Below are 17,822 nucleotides of genomic sequence, written 5' to 3'. Positions count from 1 at the left end.
GCGTCTACTTTTATTTTTGCGACTTCGATTTGCGTGCTTGCCTAATAACGTCCTTTACGCGTAACAGCGTTTGTGGGATTCGTTACAGGCCATCCCGAGCGTCGCTTATTTTTGTGGCGATCGTTCGGGCTTGCGGAACACGTGTTTCGGTATAACTCTTTGGCAAATTAGTCTATGAATGTTTGGGAAATTTTTAAGGTCATTGGTTTTCTAGGATAGTTTGTCACACACAATCACATATTTCGCTACACATAACTACATTACAAACATGGATTTGAAAATTAAACATGCCACGTAGTTTATGATAGGCTTCTATGGGTAGTTTATTTGCGCCTGGCTTGGTACCGCTTCTATCGCAGATCCAACACATGCCCCGGTCGAGGTAGTGTCTTCAACAGACGAATTTCGCTCAAGAGGCCAACCCGCAAGTGCAAGCCAAGGGGGCATGCAGGCAAGAGGGACCTAATGGGCGAGCGATTGGGTTCGGGATAGGTGTACTACCTGCACAAGTACCGAGTGGGAAACATGTGCGGCGTATGCACCCCCCTATTGGCGAAAAAAGGTATCCTTAGTCCCAACTCCCGAGGGAGCCGAGATTCGTTATACGGTTCTGCCCGTTCACATTAATATGCTGATTTTCAGGTCGTCCCAACTTGATGGGGAAATAAACGCGGGGTAGGATCGTTTCACCCTTCGGCTATTTTGATTACCTACAAGCACGAGTATTTCCTTCACTATCCCCAGCGGAGTCGCCACTGTGAGGGGGTCGAAAAAAGTGCGAGGCTAATGCGTGACCTTGTCCCTCGTGGGTGTGACGATTCTTTTTATTCAATCAAGTGTAATTGGATTTCCTGTGAGTATACACCCAATTGACTAGTAATATAGGAGTCGCCATTCAGTTTTTAACAACAATGAGAAAAACTGACAAAACCCGGTTATCGTGACATAAAGGGAGTGCAATTATGTTTGACCACGACGGCCGTGGGTTCCCTTGTGATCCCTGGTGTGGGGATCTCTCAATATACACCCGCAAGGTAGAGATTGAGGGTTCGGGGGACTGTAACTACCGAGAGGAGTAATTCGCTCGTCGATAACTCCAGAGGCAGGATATCCTTACTAGCTCAGCATAAATAATTGAAGGGACATGCGTTAACTATTAAATTAATCTGAATTGATTTTAGCAATATGCAACATATAATACTAATTCGATCGTGATTATCTGATTTAAATAGAATTAAGGGACCTAGCATGATAATCCGATTTCCCAAAAATATTATATTTGTTAGGCGTGATAGAACAATCAGATTAGGTTAGTTTAACAGTTCATAAAAAGGGCGAGGAAAGCGGTTAAATCATCGAAAAGGGACACATTACGACGCACCCTTGAGAGGTGCGTCACGGTTCTCAAAAAACTAACCACTTTGACTTTGCTATTTCTCCTTTTTATTTAACGAATCTCGATTATGGGACAGGATACGTTCTGTTCGATTTATTGATCGATTGCGACAGAACGCGTTGACAGTTTCGCAGCGAGAGGCTTAGGCTAAGGGGTTTAGAGTCAATACTCAGAATATATTATGTGTTGTTGTGTGTTGTTTCACGTCGAAACTAGGGGCCTATTTATAGGGAAGAGTTCGTGGAAAGATAGAATTGCAGAGTTCTAATCCATAAAGAATTAGGAAAAAACACGTCCCAGGTAATTTCGGCGCCCAGCTCTGGGCGTCAAAGATTTCGGCGCCCAGGGCTGGGCGTTGAAAATAGAGATCCATGTAATTTCAGCGCCCAGGGCTGGGCGTCAAAGATTTCGGCGCCCAGCTCTGGGCGTTGAAAGTGATGTCTGGGCCGAATTCTTTGTCAGATTCGGATTCCTGAAATCCGTAGAGTTTGAGATTAATTCGAGTCTTTTAGCGCGTATCAATTTTGTGACGGAATGCGTCTGGGCCCGTTACGAACTCTAGGCTCGTTAGGATTTTAATTAATACGTAACTCTTATTTCCGAATCCTATTAGGAATAGGATTCTCGCGGTTTTCTATCTCATTTAGGATTTATGTTGGAATGCAACACCTAATTCTGACAGGTTTCTATCTTTTATGATTTGCCACTTTTAGAAGCTACCTTTTACGGCAGTTACTATTTTTAGCGGGTTTCCATAAATAGCAGGTTTCGGGTGAAATGGGGAATCGAGATTCGTTTGTTTTATAGGAGATGCGTTGTCAAGTGGAGTTTTTATGCTTTCATCATCGAACCTTTCCCTTGCGGGAACGGGGACAAAAGTAGGTGTCTACACATCCTCGTGGATCTTAAAAGCAATCTCCTTTCCTTGCGAAATCTTTTCCTTGATCCGCTCTAACTTAACATCACCAGCCTGATTCTCCCTGATTTCATCAAATACCGACGACTGGATGGTTAAGGCATTCATCATACCCTCAAGGCATTCTCCACTCACTATTTCTAGATTCAATCGCTGCATGTCCTTACACAGCTCGTTAGCAACTACTAACGAATTCACACCATGACTTGATTTCCTACTCAAGGCATCTGCAACTACATTTTCTTTTCCCTCATGGTATTGAATATCCAGATCATAGTCCTTGATTAACTCCAACCACCTTCGTTGGCGCATATTTAAGTCCTTCTGTGTGAAAATATACTTCAAACTCTTATGATCCGTGAATATCCTACATTTCACACCATACAGATAGTGTCTCCATATCTTTAATGCAAACACTATGGCGGCTAACTCTAAATCATGGGTAGGGTAATTGGACTCATATGGCTTCAACTGCCTCGATGCATACGCAATTACTTTCCCGTTCTGCATCAACACACACCCTAAACCATTCTTAGAGGCATCACTATACACATCATAAGTACCGCTCTCATCGAGAAAAGTTAACACTAGCGCGGTTGTCAATCGCGTCTTTAAGGCTTGGAACGCTTCCTCACACTGGTCATTCCATTCAAACTTCGCTTCTTTCTTCATCAAGGTTGTCATTGGTTTGGCGATTCTAAAAATTCTTGCACAAAGCGTCTATAATAACCCGCTATACCAAGAAAACTCCGAATATCGGTGACACTCTTAGGTGTAGGCCACTCACTAACGGCTCTTATCTTTGTAGGATCCACTTCAACTCCTTCCTTGGATACAAAATGTCCTAAGAACGCAACTCTTTCCAGCCAGAATTCACACTTCGAGAATTTGGCATACAATTGATTGTCTCTCAGGGTACTCAACACTGACCTTAAGTGTTCCGCATGATCCTCCTCATTCTTAGAGTAGACCAGAATATCATCTATGAAAACTACTACAAACTTGTCCAAGAATGCATGGAATACTCGGTTCATTAAGTCCATAAAGATTCCAGGTGCATTGGTTAACCCAAAAGGCATAACTGTGAACTCATAATGATCGTATCTAGTCCTAAATGCAGTCTTTGGTATATCGTGCTCTGCGATTCTCAACTGATGATAGCCTGACCTCGAGTCAATCTTTGAAAACATTCCCGCTCCTTTTAACTGGTCAAATAGATCATCTATCCTAGGAAAAGGATACTTATTCTTGATTGTGACCTTATTGAGCTCCCTGTAGTCTATACAGAGTCTCATACTACCGTCCTTCTTCTTCACAAACAAGACTGGCGCTCCCCAAGGCGATGCACTTGGTCTGATATAACCTTTCCCTAGTAATTCCTCAAGTTGACCTTTTAACTCACTCATTTCTGCTGGAGCCATCCGGTATGGGGCTTCGAGATAGGTGCAGTTCCGGGTGTAAGGTCTATGGTAAAATCAATTGGTCGATTGGGCGGCATTCCCGGGATTTCTTCCGGAAACACGTCCAGGAATTCACTCACCACTGCAATATCCCCTGGTTGCTCTTTCGTCACATGGTCTAGGTCTCTTACATTGCATAAGAAAACAGGGTTCCCTTTGTGTATTAACTTCACGAGTTCCATTTCCGTGACGATTCCTACACTCCTAGGCTTCCCAAAACGTCGATATGATACAACCTTTCCTAGACTAGACTTTAAATGAATCTTCTGCTTCTCACAGTCAATCTTAGCTTTGAACATGGCCAACCAGTCCATTCCCAAAATCACATCTAAATCTCCTAACTCAAACTCAATTAGGCTAGACAAGAATATGGTCTTGGCTATGGTCAAAGGTACATTCCTATGGATCTTAGTGCATTTCACAATCTCACCGGTTGGTATCACTATGGGTACTTCGATCTCTTCAGGTTCTTCCAATCCTAAATTCTCTAAGATACCCTTTGATATAAATGAATAAGTCGCACCAGAATAAAATAGTACTTTAACTAAAATGGAGTTAATAGAAAAAGTACCAGCTATGACGTCAGACGAGTTTTCGGCTTCCTGCCTAGTGATCACATTCAGCTTTCCTTGGGCAACTCCCTTGTTATAGCCACCTCCATTGGCATCTCCATTGGCATTTCAGTGCCCATTCTGCTGATAGTTCCCTTCGGGCTTTCCATTACCCTGGCCATTATTGCCATTGTTACCATTTTGGTTACCCCTTTGGTTTCCACCATTGTTCCCTCCATTCCGGTTTTGGTTATTCCGGTTGTTGTTCTGGCGGTTGCCTTGGTTGACTTGGTTGGGTTTCCCATTCTTGGCCAAACACTCAAATTCTCTATGGCCTAGCTTCTCACAAAACCTACAGACAACTTGGTTTCCATTACAATCTCGACCTGGGTGATTAGTATGACAACGTCTACACTCATAGACTCTCGTTCCATTTCCTGCAGACTGATTCTTATCTCCATTACTATTGTGGAAATTGTTCCTGTTTTCACCCTGGTTTCCCTTGAACTGGAAATGGTTGTTTCCCTTGTTTTTCTTAAAGTTCTCCTGATTCTGCTGGCCACCACCTTGGTTTTGGTTGCCAACATCCTTCCTCTTTTCACCAATCCCATTCTTTCTTTGCTACAGGTCATACAAATGGGCAGCTTTCCCATATAGGGTGTCAAGAGATGTAAAGGTCTCTCAAGCAAGCATCAGTTGCAAATCCATAGTCAATCCACTCTCAAATCTTTGGGCTCTAAGCTCCTCCGTTACCACCACTTCCGGTGCAAATCTAGACAGCTCTATAAACTTAGAATAGTACTATGTCACAGACATACCATCCATTTTCAACTCGATGAATTCTTGAGCTTTCTGCTTCTTCAGGTATGGTGGGTAAAACTTGTTCCTTAGGGCTACCTTGAATGATTCCCATCCAAATCCAGGTGTAGCTCTCAGAGCATTCTCACATCTCTGCCACCATAAATCAGCTTCTCCCCTAAGGTAGTAAACAACACTACTAACCCTAAGGTTCTCTGGGCAATTGACAGCTACGATAAGCTTATCGAACTCCCTTAGCCAGTTCTCAAGTACAGTTGGGTCTATCTCCGCTTGATACAAAGGAGGCTTACTTTGGGCCACCTTCTTAAACATCTCACCAGCTGGATCAATTCCCTGGTTATTCCTATTCCGTGCTAAGTTCTGCACTACTTCAGCTAGTTGCCTAACCACAGCGGCAATTTCTTGGGTAGTCATTTCCCTTCTCCTGAATAAAACAAAAGACTAACTTTAACAACTGAGTTTGGACACTGCCTTGCTAAAACTTTGCACTAACTAGCCATACAATTATTACACATACATGGAAATTTCGGACCCTAAGCAAGATAGGCACCTATTATGGGCCGCTTTCTCTCTTAGTCCGCATCACAAAATTCGAGTGGTGCAAATTGAACCACCATGCAAGTACAATCTCATTGAAGAAATACATGAAATTCTTTTGCGATAATCGCTCAAAGAGAACATAAACTTAGAATTAAAGGTAAAAGAAAAGATTCTAAACTTTTATTGCTTCAATGCGGAAATAATACATCCTTTGGATCGTACTTTATTCGGAAATCCACAAAACTGAACTACTAAAACCATAAATAGTAGTTTACTACTTTATTACTTCTCTAAAATTTAAGCACTAGCTATTACATTAGAAAAGTTTAAAATGCTACTCTACTATCCAACCACCTCTACAAACTGGTGAAGAGTGCTCATGATCTTCAAAGTCATCAAAGTCTTCCTCTGGATCAGACTCATACTCCATATCCTCATTATTCTGTTGTAGTACACTGTTTACTTCATCATTGTTAGTCTCTGGCTCAATTTTTGTATCACTAGAGATCTCAATAGTAGGTTCAGGAATGATAGGATTAGGGTTCTCAATCTCAACAACATCATCATCACTATCCTCATCCATCTGAGTCTCTGTATCATGATCTAATCCTGTAAGGTTGATGTTTTCCACTGTCTTACCATCATCGAAACATTCCTCCGCAAGATCTATAATCGTAGTCATAATCTCCAAATCATACCTCCATCTACCATATGGAGTACCATACTTGTAGTAATTAGGAATACCATTTTCCATATGCATATCCCGAAATCGGTTCTTAAGCTCTATGTATGGGTTCCTAGCAGGTAAGAAATGAATAACCATCTCTGCCATAACATCTTTCTTCCTTAGTTCAGGTAGGTTCTTCACTGTAGCAAAGTAATTGCAAGCAAACTCGATCTTCTTCACATTAATGTGTGGGGTTTCACAATCTAGCTTCTCTAGGTTTCCTAGATTTGGGTACTTTGAAATCAACATCTTAAATCCTGAAAGTTAACAACTACAAAGTCTTACTAAAGTGTACCAAAAACAAAATAAGTACGTTGAGCCATACAATTCCAATGCACAAGTACATGCTTAATCATGAATCGTGATGCAATTAATCACATAAAGCAAAACAAGGCATGATCAAACTTTAATTAAAAGATCACAAAATCAAGGCATAATCACACAAACACTTGATTAGCAATGCATACTTAACTTAAACACATGCTTAGTCTAATTATACCCTTCTTAATCTACCCTTTCCTCACTTGGAGTAAATAAAAAATTTCGAAATTAATTTAAATAAATAACTTCAAATATTCACGAAATTATTAAAATTAAAATTGAAAATTTAAAATAATTAATCGAATAACTTTATTAATTAATTCGATTATTTTTGAAAATAATTAAAATAAAATAATAGATAAATAATTAATTAAATATTTAGGAAACTTTTTTTTTTTTGAAATTCGGAAAAGTCCGAAAATAAAATTATATTTTTTTTTTTTTTTTTGAAAAATCCGAAATTATTTCGGAAAATATTTAATTCGAAATAAAAATCGAATAATTAAAGCGATTTTCAAATTCTTGAAATAATTGGTATTTGGCTTTTCAAAATTTTGAGTACTCAAAAACAGCATTTTGACTTTAGGAAATTAGTTTTCGAAAATCCTAAAGTTCCGCAATCGTAGTTTAAGGATTTACCACTTTCCACTATTAATTAATGCAAAGCAACTCTCAAACTAGAGCTCTGCAAATACCACTTTGTAGTATTACTTACTACAAAGAAGGACTGAAACTAAGCTCTTAGTATACCACTTTGTAACACCCTAATAATTCCTTGCTTTTTATAAAATATTTTCCAACTTAAAACACAGGAATTGCCAAGATATTACCGCCACCGTGATAACGGCTAAGGCTATTTACCAGAATTACGCAGCGGAATTAACTAACTTTCAAACATATTAAATAAATAGTTAATGGTTATTAAAACAAGTTGGAACCATTGAGGCCCAAATTCAAAGTATTAAACCATTTGAAATCCATTAAATGAAAATAGTAGTCATGACTTTAAATAAAAATATAGAGTTTATAAAGTACGGAAGAATAAACTCTCAACATGAATCCCACGATAACTTCTCCCACAAGTTATCTCTACAAACCTGCTTTATTAAAAATCTACTCCCCAACAACGCAAATGCAATTGATGGATCATCATAGGGTCATTAAGGCAAAGGCCATGACCAGAAGACATGAAGCACGAAGTCAGCAAAAGCTGAGTACGAACAAGCTAGAATAACATTCTATCCTAACATACTTCACTCGACATATTAAATATTCCACATGCAAAAGCCATATAATAAACAAATAAACATGGAGACAAGACTCGACACTTGACACGACTCTTGACTCACAAATTAATAAAAAAAAGTAGCTTCGAACGGGTAAAGTAAAGTATCCTCAAAAGGAAAGAAAGGGTGATGGGAGCCAACCATACACCAAAATAAGTCGGGCTACTACCGATAGTCGGGCCATACCGACAGGAATTCCAATGCACAACGGCATAAAAGAGAATGAAACAACGTCTTGTATCATTCTAGGAGTACAAGTTTTCCGGCAAGACTCCCCCCATTGTTCATACTCGAGGTATATACGTTCCAAGAGTTTTGAAGCTCTTTGGGTTACACTTTACGTTAATTAGTATATTATGTTCAAGACGACTCAAGACTCTACTCAAGACACAACATACAAACAATTAAACAATTAAACAATTCAACAGTAACTCTTCATTATTTTACTTCTTTAGGACTTGTGATCAAACAAGACTCAAGTGAAATTACTCCCATTGTTCCTTCTCAAAAACATTGTTTGAGATAACCCGACATTGCCTATTAACAAGCGGGGTGTGCCCTTAGCACGAATTGTCCTTAATTCAATTCACATAGACTCTCTACATATTCTACCCCTTTGGTAGAATATATATTGCTCACTGGAAATATTCGACTGGCTCAATAATTATGCTAGACATCCTGTTCTATAGCATAATAATAATAACAACTTGCATGCGCACTACTCATACATGCAAACTAACTTGAACAACATGCTTGACATAATTCAACGATTATAAAAGTCCATAACATGATAGTTCAATAGAATCTATAAAGCATAATTCAATTCATAACATGCTCGTTCACATAGATTCAACAATAATAATAACATGCTCGTTCTCAATATCAAACATGAATTCACAATATCATATTCATTCCCAAACATGAAACATGAATTTCCAACATATAAGTTCACATGATTCGCATTCAATACACTTCACAAAGTCCTCAAGGGATGGGTGGTCACCCTAATCTTGTACATACTTGGAATACCTAAGTACGGGGGCCACTGTGCGAATCACGATTCACTAGAAATCAACTTCTATAAACAAAACAAGAGAACTAAATTATTATCCATGTTTACTAAATTTCCAGCAACTATTTAAGGTTCTAAAACTCTTAGTTTAATTAGAAATCAATCATTAATCATTAATTTAATAGTCTCAAATAGTCAACTCAAGTCCTAACATAAAAACATTGACTTTTTAGCTTTAAAACCCTTAAAAACCAACTTTTTAAAGCCTATAAACAATCTGAAAATTTAATTTGATTCCCATAACTTAAATTGTCATTAAATTATGTGAATCAATCGCTTAATCAATTTGAAACCAAAACCCTAACAATAGTTTAATCCAAAAACATGTTCTGACTCCAAAAATCAACACTTTATAACCTTATTAAATCTGAAAATTATAAACTCAATCATCAAAACCAATCTCTTTAATTAAAACACAATACTAACCCAATACGGTGTTAATAACCGTTTTAGTTAATTTAAACAACCCAAATATTTAAACTAATCACAATAATCAAATCAATTTAAAATTAAAAATTAATATTTTTGAAAACAAAATTTGATTATCCCAATCAACAACACACACACACACAACAATTAATTGTGTTGTGTGTGTGTGCGTCGAACAAACAACGCAACAACAACAACACACGCACTACAGCACTTAAGCAGCGCGGCAGCGCGCAACAAGGGCGAGAGGGACAGGGCGCTGGCGCGTAGGGATGTCAATGGGGCGGGGCGGGTGCGGATGTAGGTCCCTCCATCCCCATCCCCACCTAAAATTTTCATCCCCATCCCCGCCCCATCACCCATGGCGGGTACAAAATTCATCCCCATCCCCGCCCCAACGGGTGTAAGCTAAAATTCATCCCCGCCCCGCCACCCAACTGGGTATCCATCCCCGTCTTATCCCCGCTTCATACCCGCGCTAATACCCGCCTAATTTTTCTTATTTAGCAAACATTTGCCATATATACGGAGTAATCAAAGTTAACTATAGAAAAAAAAACCTTATGACTAAAGTAACCTATATAATCGAAAAAATACTCGTCATAACAAAAAAAATCCAAACAAAAAACATAAAAATCTCACCTAAATTTATATTATCACCTAAAGATGCAAATAAATCCAAACTCACCCCATCACCCATGGCGGGTATGAAGCGGGGCGAGTGGGGATGGGGCGGGGCGAGTGGGGATGGGGCGGAGCGGGCGGGGATGGGGCGGGGATGGGGCGGGTTCAACACAAAATCCACACCCGCCCCATCACCCATGGAGGGTACGGTTTTTATACCCATCCCCGCCCCATCACCCGCCAAACCTACCTCCATCCCCGCCTACTTGGGGCGGATGCGGGGCGGGTCTCCCGCGAAACCTGCCCCACTGACATCCCTACTGGCGCGGGGAACTCGACACACGAGCAGCAGCGAGCACGAGGCTCAGCGCTGCGGGGCTGCGGGGAGGGGCGAGGGTACGCGACACACAGGAGCAGCGATGGTGTTGCGCTGCGGGGCGAGGCACGAAGAGAGACTGTGATAAGGCGGAAGAGGAGTCTCATGTCGACAACGTGAGAGATGGTGTTAAGTCGAAAGAGACCACTCTTCCTCCTCTCCCAATTCCTCCTCCCCCCTACCCTCAAAGATTTGCCGGGAAAAAGCTTGATGATCAATTTCACAAGTTTTTGGGAAACCATTAGCATGCTTTATGTGTCATTGTCTTTCACCGAGGCACTCAAACAAATGCCTCACTATTCTAGATTCATGAGAGATATTCTTAGTTGCAAGAGAGGTTGTGAAGAAAAGGAGACCGTGCAACTCAGGGAGAGTTGTAGCGCCCTAATTCAACACTCCTTTCCCCCAAAACTCAATGATCCCAGGAGTTTTTCTATCCCTTGTAGCATTCAAAAGCTCAAATTTGATAATGCTCTTTGTGATTTGGGGGAAAGTGTGAGCATCTTGCCATATAAGACCTATGAGAAGCTCAATCTAGGTGATCTCTCTCCTACCGCTATGTCATTGCAACTAGCCGATCGATCGGTTATGTTGCCATTGGGTAGGATTGAGGATGTTCCCCTCGTTGTTGGCAAGCTCACTTTCCTTGTTGACTTCGTCGTCTTGGACATAGATGAGGATGCCCATACCCCCATTCTCTTAGGGAGGCCATTTTTGGCCACCGCGGGGGCTCTTATCGATGTGCAAGGGGGACTAATCACCTTGAAAGCGGGGGATTCAAAAGCTAGCTTCAAGCTTCCCCTTGGTGAATGATGTTTTGCAACAATGAAAAGTTGTATGAAGGTAGAAACTATTGCTTGTATTGAGAGCTTTGGCTCACATGCTAACCCTTCTAACAATTTTCGTGTTTCTAAGTGTGATAATGAGCTTGCTAGGTCTTCTCTTGATGACAAGATTGTCCATGGACTCCCAAAGGTGTTTGGGGATGAGTTTGATGATGTCGTGACCATCTCCGAGATATTTGAAATGCGTGATGATGGTGATAGTGGAGCTAACGCCTCCGAAGTGATTCATGAATCGGCAAAGAAAGCCAAGCGACCCACGAAAGCCAAGAGTCCAAAGATTGCCAAGGAGGAGCTTGGTGGTGGATTATTTGGTTTTCGCCTCTTGAATGGTGATTTTGGTAAGGTGTTAGTGCCCAAAGGGGCAAAGAAATACATGTTGACTAGCGATGACCCAAGGTTGGTTGTGTTCGACCCCCCTTGACTTTTGGGGGGTCCGTCAAGCTAATGACGTTAAACGAGCGCTACCCGGGAGGCAACTCGGTTGTCTAACTCCTAGTTTTAGTTTTTTTTGTTTGATTTTATGCATTAATTTCCATTAATTAGCTTCATTTTCGATTTAAAGGGGAAGTTTGTAAAAAATTGCAAAATCATGTTTTGTGCGACCGAACTGCTCTGGACGTTCTTCTTGACACTTAGTGTGGTTGTATATATGATGATGAGTTTTTGCTTGTTTTGAGTTTGTTTTGGCCATTTGGCCTTGTCTACTAATATTTTTCTTGATTGTTTTTTAGTGTTCCTTGTGGTACGGTTTTATTGATGTGAGCTCCTGTTTTCAACCAATGCCTTGTTCGTTGATATTTTGGTGAGTTTGTTCGATTTTTACCGGTTCTTTGCGGGACTTGCTCCCACGACATTTCCGGTAATATCCTTCTATCTCACATGCATTCTTTGGGGCGGGCATCTTGCATATGGGGCGTTTGGTTGGATGGGTAGATGTGCCCCTCCTTGTTTAGTTTTAGGCCTTGAGGACATGGCCTAATTCTAGCTTGGGGGGAGTTTTGTTGTGTAGTTGCCTACTTGTGATGCTCATGTCTTGGAAACCATACCATTATGTGCACTTGTATATGTTAATTTCTTTGTTTTTAGTTTGATTTTAGTTCCTTTTCTTTTCATTTGTTTCGTGTGTTTCTTTTTGTTTTCCTTTTGGTGTGATTTCTTATTTTCTTTCTTTTTCTTTCTTTTTCCTTTCCTTTTGTCAAGGCAAGTTTTTCTAGGTTTTCTTAGGAAATATTCTTGATTTTGGAAAATAAAATTGGAACTTGTAGACTAGAATGCTTTTATTCCTAATTGGTAGATGTTTACACGGTTTTTAATGTCTTGGGTCGAATTTAGGATTTAAGTGTTAAGAAAGTTGGTTGAACTTTGGGTAGCATGCGTCTTGAACCCTTGGCTTGTGGTAAGATGGTGTCGATCTCTCTAGTGACTTGAAACCGGAGAGAGTGGTATTTGCTCCCATGTGAGGTTCGTGTTCAAATTAGCCCAAACACATATACATATATTGAGTGGCATGGATCCTTGGCATTGACTTTCTTATCTCCCGAATTTGACTATTTCCTTCCCGAGACCGCGACCGAACTACTTTAGGGGATGATAGAGGCATTTCTTTCGGTGACTATTTTTCTTTTTAGTCTAGGACTTTATTTTCTATTTTCCATATTTTTTGTTTGCATTTGCCCCCTTGCTAGCCATTTGAGCCTTTCCCCTTCATTTCTTATGAGCACATGACAAGGCTAATAGCCTTTGTTTTATTTTCACCCTTAGAAGTGATAGTGAAGCTTTGTGTTATGATGCTTGTTGGTTTTGAATGAATATGCAAAGTTGAGGAATGATTGTTATTGGTATGAATGGCAAAGTTTGGGAAGTATGTCGTATATAGTGAACAAATGATGCAAAAGCAAAAAGAGAGTAAAGTTTTGAAAAAGCCAAAAATAGAGAAAAACAAGGCATGAGGAAAGTTTCAATTGAAACACACACAAAAAAAATCAAATCAAGAAAAGTGCAAAAAGAGTTGTAGTTTAGAATTATTGTTGAATAAGCTTGGGGGTACCCCAAATAAGTGGTATGAGTTTGTTTTTGGTTCGATTTGCTTGAGTTGAGTTCTATCATTGCGCTTCACTTTAGGTATGAGCACCAAATCCCAAATTTGTTCCACACCTTACCCCTAGCCTACGTTACACCCTAAAAAGTCCTCTTGACCCTTTTGAGTTGAGTCATTATCGGTGGAGGGAGGATTTGGTCAAGTTTATGGAATGGGATTGTCATGCTAAGATGTCGGGTAGCCTATCTTGTTTTCCCCGGCGCCTTTGCGGTGTCTCGAGACGCTATTCTCAAGGGTGGAAAGGATCTAGAGATTTGGCGTGGTATGCTCGGTTGAAGAGGAATTGATTAGTGCTTGCCCTTAGTTCGCTTTGCTTGACGCTTGAATCTTTCACTCGACTTAGGACATTAGTTAGCGTGTATTCATTTATTTTATTGGTAACATTAGTGTTGTTTTATACTCGTTCCATAATAAAGGCCCCTATCTTGAGTTTTGTAGTTTCATTTTTCGTTTTTCTTTCTTTTCTTTTCTTTTACTTTCTTTTCTTTTCTTGGTTTGTTTTTCATTTTAGGTCTTGCCTTGATTCAAATTTTTGGAAGAGTTATGGGTGATTCTCTTTGGAAACCCTTGCGAGATCCCACTCGCCCTCATGAGCGATTGTGGGGTTTACAGAGCTTGTTGCATGCGCTTAAATGCAACCGTGATTCCTACGAAAGTGAGTTAGGATGTATATTCTTGTAGTTCTTGTTTTTGTAGCTTTTAGAACTTGAATAATTGCTCATTCTTCCCTATTTGGTGCTTGATTTGCTAGAGACTAGCAAACGCTTAGCTTGGGGGAGTTTGATGAGCAACATTTATGTCGCTCTTAGCTTAGGATTTTATGTTAGTTTGTTATACTTTTTTATAGTTTTTATAGCTTTTTGTGTGATTTTTATAAGTTTCTTTCCATCTTGTGCTTTATAGGTGATTATGATGAAAAGTGATGGAAAACAAGTAGAATTGAGCCAAAACAGGGCTTCTGCGATCGAGTTGTTACTTGTGCGCCCGAACAGAGGAGGGCTGATGGATATCAAGGAATCTGCAGTTTTGTGCGACCGAACGTTTCTTCTTGTTCGGTCGCACAAAATGGATTTTTGGAGACAGAATGCCCCAAAATTGGTAAACGACCGCATAGGTTATTGTTCGACCGCCCAAGAGTTTGTGCGCCCACACAGGTCTTTCTGTTCGACCAAATCAAAGCTCAAAGGAGACAAAGGCCAAGAAAACACCATTCGAACGAACAGGATTTCTCGTTCGGTCGCACATGACGAAGGAATATTTCTTCGATGTGTTTGCTCGCACAGGGCTTAATGTTTGCTCGAATGGTTTTCTTATGTTCGGTCGCACAGAGGGTATATGCGACCGAATGGCTGCGCGGGCTGCTTATTTTCGAATTTCGGCTTCTATTTGGGGAAACTTATAAATAGATTTTTCATTTTTTATTTTAAGGTAGAATTTTAGTTTAACATTTTAGAATCCCAAAATAGATTTTCAGCATTTCTAGAGAGAGAAACTCTCCTCCATTGAAGCATCAAGTTGTAATTTCTTAAACTCTTCTTCTAATTTCTTGCAATTCAATTCAATTTCTTACTTCTTGCTCTTGTTATGATTGTTGATTGTTCTTTAATTCCTTTAATTCTTGAATTCTTCTTTGCCTTGACTTTAGTTACTTTGATTCTTAATTTTCTAGTTGATTATTCAATTGGTTGTTCTACTCTTTGATTCTCTCTTTCTAATCTTTCAATTTCATGCTTGCTAGCCTAGAATTAATGGATTTCTTAATTTTTAGAATGATTAGTGAGTAGAATTAGGTTAGGAAAAGGGGAGAATCTAGGGGCTTAATTAGGGGAAATTGATGATTGATTGTTGATTGATTAATGTGATTAAATATGATTTGGTGATGGGATATCCATGCCTAATTGAGTGGTAGTTGCAAATGCTATTTGATTAGATTCAATTGGAAGCATAGGTTAGGTTTGGCAAGAGATTGTGAGCCTATCTTGTGTAAGCAAATAGTTGTGCCTATTATATGCAAGTTAGTTTAGTCTAGGATTAGGCGAAAGCTCTTTCGTGGATTAGACGCTTAGCGTACCCCATCCGAGAGGTGGGGGGTTCGTCATTTGATGTTATTTGCCAAGTCGTTGCATGATCATCATTGCTAGATAGTTTAGTTCATTTCCCCCGATTTCCCTAGCCTATCCCCGACTCCCTAACGTTTCCCTATCTTGATTCAATTTCGCTTAATTGTTAGTTTTAGTTTCTTAGTGATAATTCAAACCAATTCTTGTTCGAACTAGCTTAATATCTCAACTCGATAACCAGCGTTTCTATGGGACGATCCCTATACTTTCCGCTATAGTCCATATAGCCGGTTAGTTTAGTGGTTTTATAAATTTTGTTTGGTGAGGTGAATTTCTATTCAACGACGGAAAAACACCTTATCAATATGCACATGTGAAAATCAATATATAAGAATGCAAAATTATATTATGTAGAATAAATTATCCGTAACGTTTTTCTAAAGAAAAAAATAGACATCAAAATAATTGGAGGATAGATATTTATTTTGTTAGATTCATTGATTTTTTTTAAGTAATTAATATAAACTAAAATATGATCTGTGTGATATATCTAAATGTAGCATAATAAAGTACGTAGAAAGGGGAAAAAATGTGATTAATGTGGAATTGTGGAGTATGTTTGGTTGTAATTAAGTCTCTAATTGTGACTTTCCTTTTTATTCTTGACTTTTTGTCGATTATAATTAAATTTAATTGTCTGATTTTCCTTTTATATCTTTTATTTTATTTTACAATTAATGTTAATATAGTTTGTAAGTAGTATGGTCTTTTTAGACTATTTTATGTGAGGACACTAAAGATCATTTACGATAATGACTCAAGAGTTCTATATATAATGAGATGTTTTAAGTTTGAAAAGTTCTGATATGATGAGTTCAAATAAGTTTAATTCACATCAAGTAGATTAATAAGTTTTAAACATGTCAATAATTTACAATTAGGTTAATTGTATAAGTTTTATTCTATTACAACAAAGTGTGATTAAGTCAAATAAGTTTCAATTTGGCTCAATAAGTTCCAATAAAAATCCAATAATTAAGTGCAAATAGGTCAGCTAATTAAGACAAGTTCAGATAATTAAGTCTCGATTTCATCGATAAAAATAACACATGTTAAGTAATTGAATTTTTATAAATGATTAAAAAAATATTGAAAGTAAAGAAAGAAAGAACGAAAGAACGAAAATCCTTTATTGGGTTTGAGAAATACAAACAAATTAAAAGGTCTTGCACGCATAAGGTGTACAATAAATTTATTGTACATCGGGATAACTTTTAGTTAGTTTTTTATAAACATTAACATGTTTTGATTAACTTTTGTATAATGAAAAAATTGATGGATAAAATTTTATAGGGTTAAATTGTTACCTTTACATATTTATTAGTGATTTTGAAAGAATAATTTTTATTAAATTTTGTCACTAAAAAATGGATAAATTTTACATTACATCGGAATAACTTTTAGTCATTTTGAGTTAGATTTTACTCCGATGTACACTATTTATTGTACACAACCTTTAAATGAGAATTTGACACAAGCTCTTATTTAAGGAAAATTTGGTAATATTAATCCAATCTTTGGCCCATTTTCTTTTATTAATCCCACCTAAGACATATTTTTTAATAATCCCACATTTACTACCCAATGACTTTTATTGAGCTTAAGTGATTGATAACCGGTGAAAAAGTCAACGAGATGGTGATGAATTGACGATGATGACTGAATATATCGAGAGAGAGTACTGCCACGTAGGGACATATTACCGCCTACAACAGGTTTATGACCTGTTAGGCCCAATACAAGTTGTTGGGTAATAAAGGTGTGATTATTAAAAAATATGTCATAGGTGGGCTTAATAAAAGAAAATCGGTCAAAGGTTGGATTAATATTACCAAATTTTCCCTTATTTAATGGTGTTATACAATAAATATTATAAATTAAATCAAAGTAAACGCTAACTAAAAATGTTAAAAGGTTAACACGGTATTATGTAAAAGGTATATATTTTTTAGAGCTTAAAATTTTCATTTTAAAATAACTTATCCCATAATTATCACTAATACTCTGTAACGTATAAAAGTAATTAGGTTACCTTTTAAAATATTTATCCATTACAATATATATATATTAATATATATATATATATATATATATATATATATATATATATATATATATATATATATATATATATATATATATATATATATATATATATATATATATATATATATATATATATATATATATATATATATATATATACCTTGTGCTTGCAAAACCTTTTGAAATAAAAATTACA

The 17,822-nt window shown here is 38.0% G+C and overlaps 1 protein-coding gene across 1 annotated transcript; it reads left to right on the top strand.

Annotated features, from left to right (window-relative positions):
- The first annotated feature begins 10,640 nt into the window (after nucleotides 1–10,640).
- Nucleotides 10,641–11,330, top strand: LOC110805458 (uncharacterized). Its single transcript, XM_022011067.2, has one exon. The coding sequence runs from the start codon at nucleotides 10,641–10,643 to the stop codon at nucleotides 11,328–11,330; it is 690 nt and encodes a 229-aa protein (XP_021866759.2).
- Nucleotides 11,331–17,822: the final 6,492 nt, after the last annotated feature.

This window comes from Spinacia oleracea, chromosome 3 (genome assembly GCF_020520425.1).
Source record: "Spinacia oleracea cultivar Varoflay chromosome 3, BTI_SOV_V1, whole genome shotgun sequence".
NCBI classification, from domain to species: domain Eukaryota; kingdom Viridiplantae; phylum Streptophyta; class Magnoliopsida; order Caryophyllales; family Amaranthaceae; genus Spinacia; species Spinacia oleracea.
Note: the sequence above shows the minus strand (reverse complement) of the source record. Positions and strands in the feature narration are given on the sequence as shown.

Coding starts and splice junctions, on each gene's coding strand:
- LOC110805458 (XM_022011067.2), top strand. CDS start 10,641: ATGGTGTTAAGTCGAAAGAGACCACTCTTCCTCCTCTCCCAATTCCTC.